At 32.9% G+C, this 13,536-nt stretch overlaps 1 protein-coding gene across 1 annotated transcript; it reads left to right on the top strand.

The window, feature by feature from the left end:
• The first annotated feature begins 9,590 nt into the window (after positions 1-9,590).
• LOC139882902 (F-box/FBD/LRR-repeat protein At5g44980-like) lies at positions 9,591-10,949 on the top strand. Its single transcript, XM_071867153.1, has one exon. It carries the CDS (start codon positions 9,591-9,593, stop codon positions 10,947-10,949), a length of 1,359 nt encoding a protein of 452 aa, XP_071723254.1.
• The last annotated feature ends 2,587 nt before the right edge of the window (positions 10,950-13,536 follow it).

A 13,536-nucleotide genomic window follows, 5' to 3' on the forward strand; every position in this document is an offset into this window, starting at 1 on the left:
ATGATTTTAAAATATAAAATTATGACCATTGTTTTGAATATTTTTTTTAGTTATGTCAATGAACCGGCTGAAAATTATTTCTGGCTATGCCCCGGACGATCCAACTTTGAATCCCAACTTTGAATCCCTCCATGTCCGTTGAGCTTGTGCAGAGCAAAGGATTATATATATCTTTCAAGTACAAGAAGGAAAGAGAATTCTAAAATATCATTAGAATGCCTTGTATCACAAGCTTTCATAATAGAGGGTCGGGGACATAAATTCTTAGAAACGATAATCGAGAAAACTGGAATGCCATAGTAAGTAACATCAAATTGTATTCTCAAAAAAAAAAAAGTAACATCAAATTAAATTTGGTTACTTGGAAGTGACTTCTAAGATGGAAGGAAGTACCGATCGATTCTCCAAAGAACTCGTCAATTATTCTAACTCGCTCAAGACTTATTTAAGTTAACAAGTCGGTGGGTTAGCCCGTTGGACGGAAAATCATTACTTTTAAAAATTAATAATTTAAATATATATTATATAAAAAATTATATAATAATTATTCGTATTAAGTATTATTAAATCTATGTCAAATATTATATAAAAAATAATCATTTTAACTCTATATCAATTATAATTATTTTGATTTTATTTCAAAATCTACAGTCTGAGAATTAAAAATTTATTTTGTTTTAAAAAATAATAAACTTAGTAAAAAATAAAAATTACATATCAAAATTTGATTTCAAAATAAAATTTATAATTGTATCTAATCAATTTAGTTGTTCTTATTACTTGAAAAATAAGATTTGTCTACTTTAATTAAGAATAAAAAAAATATAGCGGACTTTTATTAGGAATAATAGATTAATAAAAAAAAAGAAAAAAAATATATATATATTATACTACTTTGATTAGGAATAATTTATTTAATAATATGCCCGTTTGAATAAGAAAAAAAATAAGACTTTCTTATTTAAGAATAGAAAAAAAAGAATATGATGAATTTTAATTAGAAAAAATTGTTTGAAAAATAAAATATGTCCATTTTAATTAAGAATAAAAAAAATAATGAATTTTTATCAAATTTCATAGTTTAATAAAAAAAAATTTAAAAATAATATATATTATAATTTGATTAGAAATAATTTTTTCAATAATATATGCCGTTTGAATAAGAAAAAAGAAGACGTGCCCGTTATAATTAGGAATAGAAAAAAAAGATTGTAATGAATTTTAATTAAGAATTTGTAACGACCCGGAAATTCGAACTTAGATAATCGTGTATCGATAGCGACGTGCTAATATTTTAATAATAAAATTTAATCGAGTGATATCGACGCGCGACTATTTTCACTGAATTGATTTGATTTTTCTTCGCGTAGAAAATGAATTTGATATTTTTTTCGAAAAATCGATTAGCGTTGTAATGTGAGTAAATTGTCGAGTAATGTTTCGACCTAATGCTACAATATCACGACTAGAGATCGAATTTTGAAACGGAGGATTAATTATTAAAGGACCCCATTAACTTATTATATAAATACTAATTAATGTGGTGGGACCCACAAGTATAAGTTTGTCTCCAACCACCGTTCTTTGCTTTCCTTATTTTCTTTCTTTTCTTTTTGGCACTACACACTTCATCCGTCTCGCCATTTTTCACAGCAGGCATAGCAAACAAACAACAATTCCATTCTTTTTCATTCAAGCAAATACAGTCCCAACACCGTTTCAATTACACCAAAAACACAGTCCAATTATTCTCCGTAACAAGCCTACGGGAAGATTAACTGTCAAATTATACGAAATCGTCTAATTAATTACACTGTCCAAAATCGAAAATCTCAGAATTTTCTCAAATCAAACTATGTTAAACTAGGGGCAGTAAGGAACATTTTTCATTAAGGGAGTTTACCGATTAGACGACCGGAAACCGCCGAGTCGCTACCGAGTCAGGAACGAGTCGTCCCTGAGTTGAAGGATTTCGTCCCGAGTTCGTGCGCCAGGAGCGTCCAGGAACCCCGTCGACCTCATCCGTGCAACAGCCGACGAGAAACGAAGTGGCCGGAATATTTTGAGGTATAAATCCAAAGCTTTCCTGTGTGTAATTCGGTCGAATTTTAGCATAAAAACGTTCCCAAACAACCATAGAACAACATACTAACAGCTTAGACCTCAATTCGACGATTTAGAAAATTTTAACCGAAACCTAAAAATTAAAATTAAAGACTAACGGGATGGAATTGAGAAGATCTAACGGGATATTCGTGATCCTTGAGACGAGACGAGTCGATCGGTATATGGTTCGGAGGCAGTCGTCGCCGGAATCGACAAGAACGACGACGACACAGTGAGTCGGCACGGAGAGATCGGGGAGAAAAGAGAAAGAGAAATCCGGAGAAGAAGAAGAAGTGATTGGACCGATCGGTCCAATCATTTTTATAGACAATCAGAAAAATCGATTTTATTGTTCAATTACTAATATGCCCATTCCATTTTTAAGTATTTACTAAAGTGTCAGCGTGTTTTAATTCGGTCAGTAAATGTCAAAGGTTAAAATTGTCTTTTCACAGAATTAAAATCGGTTCTTTCGGTTTAGTTCGATTCAATTCGATTTGATTCAATCTGTTTGAAACGGTCTGATCTAAAATCATCCGCACCTGTGTTAATAGACGTATATACCCTTCATTGTTTTACAAAATTACAAAATTACCAACGAGTTAGATTTCAGTCAAAGGTTATTCTGGTTATTTTACAAAACCCGAACCAAATTTATCTTCCAAACCTAATATAACCTAAAATATATGTTTCGAACCTATGAAATTTTTACAGTAAGTTGAATATATTATTTTGAACATAATATCAAAGAGTCAGAATTTTTGGAGAACATATCTAGTTTATTTTGATTTCTGAGTTAATTAAGATTATAAGAAATGATTTAAATATGATTAAATAATTTCAAAATTATTTTAAGTAATGTCTCAGTTTACAAAATTATGTAAAAATGACAGAATATTATTTAAACCATTTGGAGTATTATGTGAATTTTTAAATATTTTTATGTAATTATTAAATTAATGAATTAAAGGAATGATTTTAAGATAAATCTTAATATAGATAAATGTTTTAAATTTAAACTAAAGTTACCGCGACGAGTGTGACGTGTAGGATTTAATTCGTGTAATTTATTTCCGATAAGCGTTAGTACATGTGGAATTAATAATCGATATTCGATGGGTCGCTAAACTTCACGCTAAACGGACGGAACAAATCGAGGAGCTGTATAAGGTGAGTGTTACTTTCTTTTTAATTACGAAGAATATGTTGATGTTTTATGAAATATATATATTGCTATGCCATAGTCTTCGATTATCTTGCTGCTTAAGTTTTATCTAAATATATGGCATAGATAAGTAATATACTTTTGAAAACTGGAGAGAACTTCCAAAGACCCTAAAAGCAAAGTTTTATTTGCTTCTTAACGACGAATTTAAAAGCAAGTTTTGCTTTATTATACATAATATATATAAATGCGAACCCAATACAAATGTTTCCTTCGAGGGGGATTCGGTCGACTTCGTGGCGACCAATCCAATAGTACTTGGTCTTGTGACCCCATGGTGACGGTCTGATCAGAGGGTACGACCTCCATTAGTTCATCTAATGGAGTTTTGATTATTTACATCCTTGGTGACGGATGTCGAGGTTTTGAGGTTATTAGGATACTATAGTAGGTCGCTCCTGTTATAGTTCCTAATGTTTTTCACTGGAAGGGGTTCGATAAGTTTATACTGTTTTCGAGGATTTGTAAGTTATGTAATGTATCGATGAACTATAAGTTTGGTAAAGTTTATGAATTCAAGTTTTCCAAAAGATGTTTTATGACGAGTTCTAAAGACAAAGTAATTTAAGATGTTTAAGAATTCAAATATTTATCATTGGAAATGTTTCATAATATATTGTTAACATCAAACCTCACTAAGCATTATAGCTTACAATTTTCTACAAAATAAAATGTTTTCTCCAAGTACAAGTTATGAGGCATGGCTATGGCCCAGATTCCGCAGACGATAGAAGGTACCAATGGGTCCCACACTAGGCCCACAGGAGGGGTCGAAATGCGGGCGCCACAGAATTTTTTTTGTGAAAGTAAAGTTTTATTCATCCAAAAGAAAAACGTCAAAGTACACAATACAAAACCACTCACAACTATTTAAACCATCCCATACTACACAGTCCAGTTTCTCATCAAACTATCCACTTCTACACTATTACAATTAGTATCTAACAATGCTGCATTTCTAATCTTTCGAATTACATTCATTATATTGGCATTAGAGCCTGTAAATACCACACCATTTCATTCTAATCATATAAAGTTTACATTTGCAGAAAACATCAGTCTTCTCAATCCTGCCAGCCCTGATTTTTCCTTTGTTCGTCAACTGAACCAAGCAACTTCCTTTTTCCCGTAACCATGACGACTATGAATCCACAAAAGAGCATTACAGCATCCCGAATAGCAGCAGAGAACGCACAATCAAAAAACAAATGATCAAAGCTCTCCCTGACTTGTCCACACAGACTACAATCAACATTTTGTGTAACTCTCTATTTGAACAATCTCTCTTTAACAGCTAGCTTTCCACAAAACAAAACTATGTCTAGGCACTACACCTTTACCCCAGACCATATAATAACATGCAACTTTAGCTTTCTTATCTCTAATTGCATTATATCTAGATGAAATAGAATACTTACCCGATTTATGAGCCTTCCATCTAATAATAGCTGTGTTCTCCCTAGTAAACTGTACTCCTTGCACCAGTTCCCATACTTCACCCATATCTACAGACACAGGACAGGGCAAAATCCATCTTCCATTCCTCCAAACGTCTTCAATTTTTACATCACGATGTACTTCTGGCTCTGCAAATTGAATTTCTAGAAACAACTCTCTCAGAGCCAGTCCTTGTACCCGTGGATCATACCAAAAAGAGACTTCTTTTGACTCTCCCACATCATACCGATAGATAGACTTAAACAGAGGTTTTAATTTAAGCAAATTAGACCTTGCATTTGAAGGATTAGGTGGTTTCCTTGCTCCCCAAAAGCTCAGCTTATCTAGTTTAGTTCTATTCACCCACGTGCTCCATAAAGAAGTTTTACAGCATAAAATCTTCCAAATTTGTTTGTCCACAGTAGCTTTATTCCATGTCTCAAGCTCAATAATCCCTAATCCACCTTCATTCTTCGATAAACAGACAATTTTTCAAGCCACAGGGCTTCTACTTGAGCTCTCAGTACTAGACCAAAGAAACGCTCCACACTTTGCATCAATACCTTTAATCGCAACCTTTGATAACAAGAAAACCAAACTCCAGAACACTTGCATATTTCTAAGAACAGAATTAATCAACTGTAATCTTCCAGCATAGGATAAATGACGAACTATCCACCCGTTTAAACGATTAGACAGTTTAGAAACAAGCTCAACACGATGATCTTTCTTCAATCTAGTAGACACAAGAGGGACTTCAAGATATTTAACTGGCAGTAAACCCTCATTCAATCCACTAATATTTAAAATCTCATTCCTATGCTCATATTCTTCATTACTTAAGAAAACACAACTCTTATCATCATTTACATACAAATCAGATACTTCAAAAAAGGAAGATAACTGACCTTTTAACCATCTTACTATATCTAAATCTCCATAGCAGAACATGATTAAGTCATCAGCAAAACTGAGGTGATCAAGCTTCGTTTCAGCACAACTTTTGTGATAGATCAGATAAGCTCCTTGAAAGATAGGAAATTGATTAGGAATACAATTGTTATATTAGAAAAATAAAAATTGGTAGAATTTTATTAGGAATCATTATGTTTTTATTGTGTTTTGATTTCCTAATTAGAATTGTAACTCGAAACCTAATTAAAATCAAAGTTCTAAAATACATGTGTCAAATTACTATTCGTTAATAAAACGCAATGTGTCGAATGTTGATTTGACAATAAAATTTTCAATTGAATTTGCCATTGGAACAGATTTAAAATTGAAAAAGTGTCGCTATTGTCTATACTAGTCAGTGGGCCCGTCCGTACCTTTAAAAATTAATTATTTAAATATATATCTTATAAAATTATATAATAAATTTTTATATTAAACATTATTAATTCTATGTAAAATATTATATCAAAGAGACTTATTTTAATTTTATATCAGTTGTAATTATTTGATTTCAAAATCTACAATCCTATTAAATTTAAAATTTATTTTGTTTTCAAAAATAATTAACATAGCCAAAGGTAAAAATTATATATCAAGATTTGATTTCATAATAAAATTTATAATTACATCTAATCAATTTAATTGTTCCTATTGTTTGAAAAATAATATATGCCCGTTTTAATTAAGAATAGAGAAAAAAAAAATATAACGGGTTTTAGGAGGGATAATAGTATAATGAAAAAATTAGAAAAAAATTAAAATTTGTAATTGCATCTAATCAATTTAGTTGTTCCTATTGTTTGAAAAATAATATATGCACATTTTAATTAATAATAGAAAAAAAATATAACAGATTTTTATGAGGAATAATAGTTTAATAAAAAAGTAATATATTATAATTTAATTAGGAATAATTTTTTAATAATATGTACTATTGAATAAGCAAAAAGGAGATGTGCCCATTTCAATTAGGAATAGGAAAAAAAATATATGACTTTTATTAGAAATAATTTTTTAAATAATAGATTGGAAATTTATTAGAAATAAAATTATTATATTGGGAAAAAATAATCGGTATAATTTTATTAGGAATCATTATGTTTTTATTGTGTTTTGATTTTCTAATTATAGTAGGAAAAAAATAATATCATTGATTTAAAATTATAACTTGATTCCTAATTAAACTCAAATTTATTAAATACATGTGTCAAATTACTATTTGTTAATAAAACGACACGTGTCGGATGTTGATTTGCCAATAAAATTTGCAATTAAATTACAATTGAAACAAATTGAAAAAAGTCTCTCTATTTTCTATATAAGATATATATATATATAAGATTAGCAAAATCAGATGAGGAGGGCACGTACGAGCTTGCGCTTCGACAAATTGTTTAATTTGTTTTAGATATTGTCACTGTTGGACGTGTCAGAACTGCCTTCACAGCAAGGAAGACAACACCAAAAACAATCCAATTAAATCTGACTGTGCGACACTCACAGTTTACGAAAAGAAAGTTTTTTTGAGGAGTTTCATCGAACACTTGTTGTGCATAGAGATAGCTTTCTTCCCAAGATAATGTTTAAGCTCTGATTTTTATCTTCTACATATATACTTCACACTAAGACATGACATTTTCATCAATATGTTGTCGAATCTAATGCTCCATCTAACCATTTTCAAGTCAAAATTTCCTGCAGCTTCTTACAAGCATTTGATCGAACATTTTGTACTCATGACATTCTCCATCAACAAGCTATCAAGTTTTCTTCACAATAAAATCAGAAACAATTCTTCTAATGACTCCATTCACAAATATTAGTAGAAACATTCAAACATCAAACCTAACAAGTCCTAATTCCTACAAGCTTATCATGAAGCTTAGGTACAATGATTTTGAAAAAGCCAACATATCAAACTGTCTTCTTTTCACGTCCATGTTGAGTTGAAACAGATTCCAAGATTGATTTTTATCTACTTTATCGAACCATCTCCTCCTAAGATGACAAGAAATTTTCGTTAAGTTGTCAGGATCAACATATGAAACTAGAGGCATTCTATCGAACAGTTGATGTGCATGCTCTGTTTTGTCAAGTATCCTGAATGTCTTCTTTCTAGCCTTTCCAACGATACTTTCTAGTGGCTCTATACAATTTCAATGTTTGCAGGACACCAAATTGAGGATAAAAACGAAATAGTTCAATAGTGATCAAAAATAAAACTAAAAAATGTCTGAATGTGTATGGAACAACTCATTTGATTTGATAAACCCAAAAGCAAACTAAACAAACACTGAATGAAACAAAACTAAGCAAGAAAGTAAATTAATCTACGATTTATTCAAAGCACAACGAAAAAAAAAAACGGAAAAGCTTTGAAGTTCTACATGTTTGCTCAATCAAATTGCTCCTGGATTTTTCTATTTTATAATCAAAATCTGGATTACATATATATATAGGATACACAGAAAACAATAAAAAACAACCAATAAAAAAATTTTATTTTTTTCAATTGCATATTAGTGTTGCTCTTTAAATCCCGATCGTGCATCCTTTACTTGGGCACTACTCACTGATTTCTATTGGTTCATCTCATTGTACAGCAGCAACATCTCTACTTTTTTATGTTTTATCCCTACAAAATTCAATTTTATGCATAACAGCCCCAACACTCCCAACACTTTCTGTTTGCACAAACCAGTCCTTACAAAACTTTCCGATATGAATCACGGAATTACCAACTACAACGATCACGGCAGAAGACATCAAACGGCATGAACTGATTTAGATCCACATTACGCTCCATTAATATTGCATGATATCCTTCAGGGCGGAGGATTAATAACAGAGGCCACAGTGCAATGGCATAACATTGCAAGCTTAATACATTTATTATTAACTGAGAGGTTCAGTTTTATACATAATATTTTTTTTTATTACATTCAAATTATGCGGACCACCAACCAGGCGTTTTTTTTTTCGAATGGTCATGAGTTCGATTTCTAAAAAAACGGAGTTTGAATAAGTATATAAAAAAATTATGCGGACTGCACGACCCCCACCTCATGAATTAACTCACGGATTTAAGGAGGAATTTTGGGCGGAGCCTTTATGTGCTCATATATAATATTAGAGTAATCTAGAATAATAATAATAATAATAATAATAATAATAATAATAATAATAATAATAATAATAATGGCGACTTGCTGGGTCTGTAGATCACAGACTTCCTTTGATTCTGCACTTCGCTCTAGTTTGGAGCGTATTGTTACAGCGTCTAGACCTGGGTTTGGTGAGTGGCAATGGCGACTTTCTACATTTCCTTTCCATTTCGGAGGACTGGGTGTGTATGCCGTTGCTGATGTACTGTATTATGCCTTTATAGCCTTCCGTGTACAGACCTGTGATCTACATACCCAGCTTCTCCGTCCGGTTGGGATCACGTCACCTGGTTCTACCTTCGTTGCTGCTTTGGATGTGTTCAATGAGGTTACCGGTTCTTCTATGCCATGTGACCCTAGTGAGATCGCTGCCCCAAAACTTATGAAGAAATTGCCAGATATATATTTCACAAAGGTTGCTGCTTCTTCAGAATCAGTTTTCTCATTGACTCCTCATCAGTTAGCGTTGTGGAAGTCTCAGCAGGAACCCTACACCTCTGACTGGCTCCATGCGGTCCCTATTGCTGGGTTGGGGCAGATCATGAATGGCCCCTTAATAATAGGGGCCATCTTACTTGTTCTCCAAGTATCTCAGTAAACCCTATTATTAAGAATCACTTAATATTATTCACTATATATATTAATCCCACAAACCACTTAATTAGCCCTAAATAGATAAAACAGTCGGCGGTGCAGGAATCGACATGGATCTCAACGACATGGATTTGATTTCCCGATTGCCGGAGGATCTCATTTATAGGATAATGCAACGTCTCCGAGTTAGGGATGCAGCTCGAACATGTCTCGTTTCTAAGGTATGGATTAATCACTTTTGGCCTTCGTATTCAAATTTTGAATTTTCTATTAGAGGAGAATCAGATCAGAAAGTTGAACTAGAATGCTCTCTTATAAATGAGAGACTGCAAAAGTCATGTATCCTTCAAAATCAGAGTATAAAGAGATTAAAGCTAGCGGTATGCTGGTGCTCCAGATATTTAACGAACAATTGTAGTTCGTTTTATGATCAGTTGTCTCATACTGCCGCTGAAGGAAAAGTTGTGGAGTTGGATCTTCAATTTAATAGTTGTTTATCACGGGAATATGTCTGGAATTTGCAACCAATTGTCCTCGCGACAAACACAATACAAGTACTCAAGTTAGGTGGAGACATATCGTTGCTATCCTGCAGTGACGTTGATGTGCAGTTACCTCTTCTACATAAATTGGTTTTGAGTCATGTTGAAGTAGATGATGAAGTATTGGAGAGCTTGTTATCTAAATGCCCATTGCTGACAAGTGTCAAGATTCAGGGCTGTGGGAAGTTGAAAAAAATAGAGCTCCTAAAACATCCTTTATTAAGTAAGGTTAAAGTGTTAGACTATTCCTCTAGTGTCTTGAAAAAAATTGAAATTAGAGCGCAAAATCTTAAAAATGTGGCGGTGGAGCGTTGCCGTAATCAGGGTTTCAAGATGGAAATTGAAATAAGAGCGCTTAGTGTTGAGAATGTTTTGGTGAAGGATTCTAGTGATTTGAAGACTGAAATTGTAGCATCGAGCCTAGATAACCTTTTGGTGCAAAAATGCTACACATTGACCATTGAAGTTGAAGCAACATGCAGGCTAAAAAGGATGTGTTTGCAAGATATTAGAATGTCAGATGGGAATATGTTTTCTAAGTTGGTATCTAAATGTTTATCCATTGAAGAAATGGTCATCGAACGCTGTGACAACTTCACGAGCTTTAAGGTTCAAAAGATATTTCATAATCTAAAGAAGATTGTAGTGGGTGGGTGTTATCACTTAAAAGAAATCAACATATTTGAGGCGCCAAATCTTCGACATGTTGAGTTGACGTATTGCAATAACTTGGAAATTTTAGAAATGGATGCACCGATGCTCGAAATAATTTGTTTAGGAGCAGTGAAAGAGAATATTTTAGAAAAATTGGTATCCAAATGGGTGTCGATTAAAGATATGAGTTTTGAAAATTGCACGGGTTTAAACAGTTTAAAACTTCAAGGACTTCCTGAGCTAAAGATGGGTAAGAGTCAGGAATTGTGGTGACTTGAGAAAAATCGACATCGAGGCAGTGAATCTCAGACATGTGGAGGTGGAGTGGTGCAGAGACTTGAAGATCAAAATCGATGCGCGGAATCTCGAATTAGTTCATTTTGGTCACATTTCACAATGTATTGTCACTATGAAAGTTTGCGAACTCCTCGAGGAAATTAAATTGACCAGTCTTGTAACTCATTGGGTAGATAGAGATGATAACGAACAGTCGATGAGTTCATCCTTGAAGACAGTTCGAAGAAAGTATGGCGATGAAGATGATGTCAACATCAAAGTTCCGAATATGATCAAACTTGAATATCAAGGAAACCAGTATACATTGAAGAAATTTACTGGATGTCCATATTATCCTGATGAGATGGGGGCATATTTGGCACAACAGATTTCTCAAGTCCTTCCATCAGACATAAAACCTTCCTTTTTGAATGAGCTTGACCTTTTCTTTCTCTACAATTAGTAAATTGTAATTATATATGATTGATGTAGAAGCTCTTTTGGAACTTTTTGAATAAACAATCTAGCATGTCATAGAGTGTGTTACAGATTCAAAGTAGAAAAGTTGAAATTATAATATTAATAAGCCAATTTATTACTGATTCAGCTTGGAAATATCAAATGTGCTATTGATCCAACACTGTTTCTTTAGATATTTTAACATATGACACTTAAAAGATTGAATCCTGAGTTCAGTTTATTCGAATGCCCTGGTTATATATTTCCTAAGATCTGTGTGAAATGGATACCCATTCTCTTGGAACAAAGGATAAGGAAAAATGCTCTGCTTGGAAATGATATCAATTGCATATATATGGCAACAGATGAAACATTTGCTTTTTTTTAAGAGATGGTTTAGAAAAAACAAACTTAAAAGCAGACAATCCTGAAGCTTGCAAGGGAGCTGCAGGGGAGGACGTCTGTGCAGCAGAACCTTAGTGTGAGGACCAAATGTTGAAATTTTTGAAACTTGTCGAATCGAAAAATCAAAAGCATGGTGAGACTGACTCTGGCTATTATTATTGAGATTTCTCATGAAAAACTTGGATAGTACTACAGAGAGCGAAAATTCTCATTAATTTCAAAGCAACTTGGGATGTGTCCGAACTAGAAAGCAACGCGGGTAGTGTTGAACAACAGAGCAACTCGGGATTTTTCTGAACAACAAAGCAACTCCGGCTGTATCCGAACAACAAAGCAACTCTGGCTGTTGCTGAATAAGAAAGCAACTCCTGCTACCGACCTATCATTGATGAGCTGGAAGACATGATCTCAGATTTTCTCTCCAAGTTAGAAGCAAATGAGGCAACTGCATGCAATCAAAGCTGATGTTGGAAAAGTACTCATGAACTAAACACTGGTAACAATTGAAACCTCTCTCAGTTGTATACATTTAATGGCTACTAGAAGTCCCATATACTAGATTCCTAATGTATGATTAATAATATAAACGCAGGATGTCTAATAATTATTTTAGTTCGATAAAATTTAAGGAATAAGGTGTATCTATACGAGTTATATGAGAATATTGAATTATTTTATAAGTTACTGAAAATAATAATTGATGGAGAAGCGTGACTTTTATTGATAGAATAATATTTATATAATTAAAGGTTGTTTGCTGATTCTAACGAATCTAAATAAAAAATAATTAATTGAAAATCTATCTGTAGAACAATTGCTTACGTCAGCGAAATTTTGAAACATAAGGGCTTGCGCTCATACGAAGACAATCGTGGCACATTCTCCAATGAATCCCGACACACTTCTCATGTCCATCGGTGAATGACAAAAATACATGGATAAAGCGTCCTATCCAAGGATCCTACTTCAGGCCTAATTCGGCATTTCGTTGCAACCTTTCCCTTCAATTTTAGCAATTTCTAATATTCTTCTCTAATATATCTCTCCAATTGATGTCTCTTCAATTAGACATTTTATTTTCTCTAAATCCTATAATCAAGTAGAAACTATGATCAACTATAATAACGGATATTGATTATGTAAGAGTTATGTTAATTCCTCTTTTTAAGCTTTAAAAAAAGAATATGTCGAATTTTTTTCTATGGAGTTCTCACTCTAACTCGTTTATGAATATTATAAATGAGGAGAATGTCTCTATTTATGAAAGAAGTATGCTTAGACATCACACAATTAGAAGCTTGATCTGTCCATCCATTTATATTTGGAGACTCAACCAATGATTGGAGATTGTCAAGATAGCATTCAGTCATACGTTCCATTTTTGAATCCCTCATGTCCGTTGAGCTTGTGCAGCTAGAGCAACGGATTATATCTTTCAAGTACAAGAACGAAAGAGAATTCTTAAAAATCGTTAGAATGCCTTGTATCACAAGCTTTCATAAATAGATGGTCGGGGACATTAATTCTTAGAAACAATAATCAAGAAAACTGGAATGCCATAGTAAGTAACATCAAATTAACGTTACTTGGAATTAAGTACCGATCGATTCTCCAAAGAACTCGTCAATTATTCTAACTCGCTCAAGACTTATAAGTAGACATGGTCGAGGGCCGGTTCGGGCCGGTTCCGAGTCGAAAAAGTATGAACCGGTTTTAGGGA

The sequence above is a fragment of the Rutidosis leptorrhynchoides genome, unplaced genomic scaffold, assembly GCF_046630445.1.
Source record: "Rutidosis leptorrhynchoides isolate AG116_Rl617_1_P2 unplaced genomic scaffold, CSIRO_AGI_Rlap_v1 contig324, whole genome shotgun sequence".
Lineage (NCBI taxonomy): Eukaryota > Viridiplantae > Streptophyta > Magnoliopsida > Asterales > Asteraceae > Rutidosis > Rutidosis leptorrhynchoides.

Coding starts and splice junctions, on each gene's coding strand:
- LOC139882902 (XM_071867153.1), top strand. CDS start 9,591: ATGGATCTCAACGACATGGATTTGATTTCCCGATTGCCGGAGGATCTC.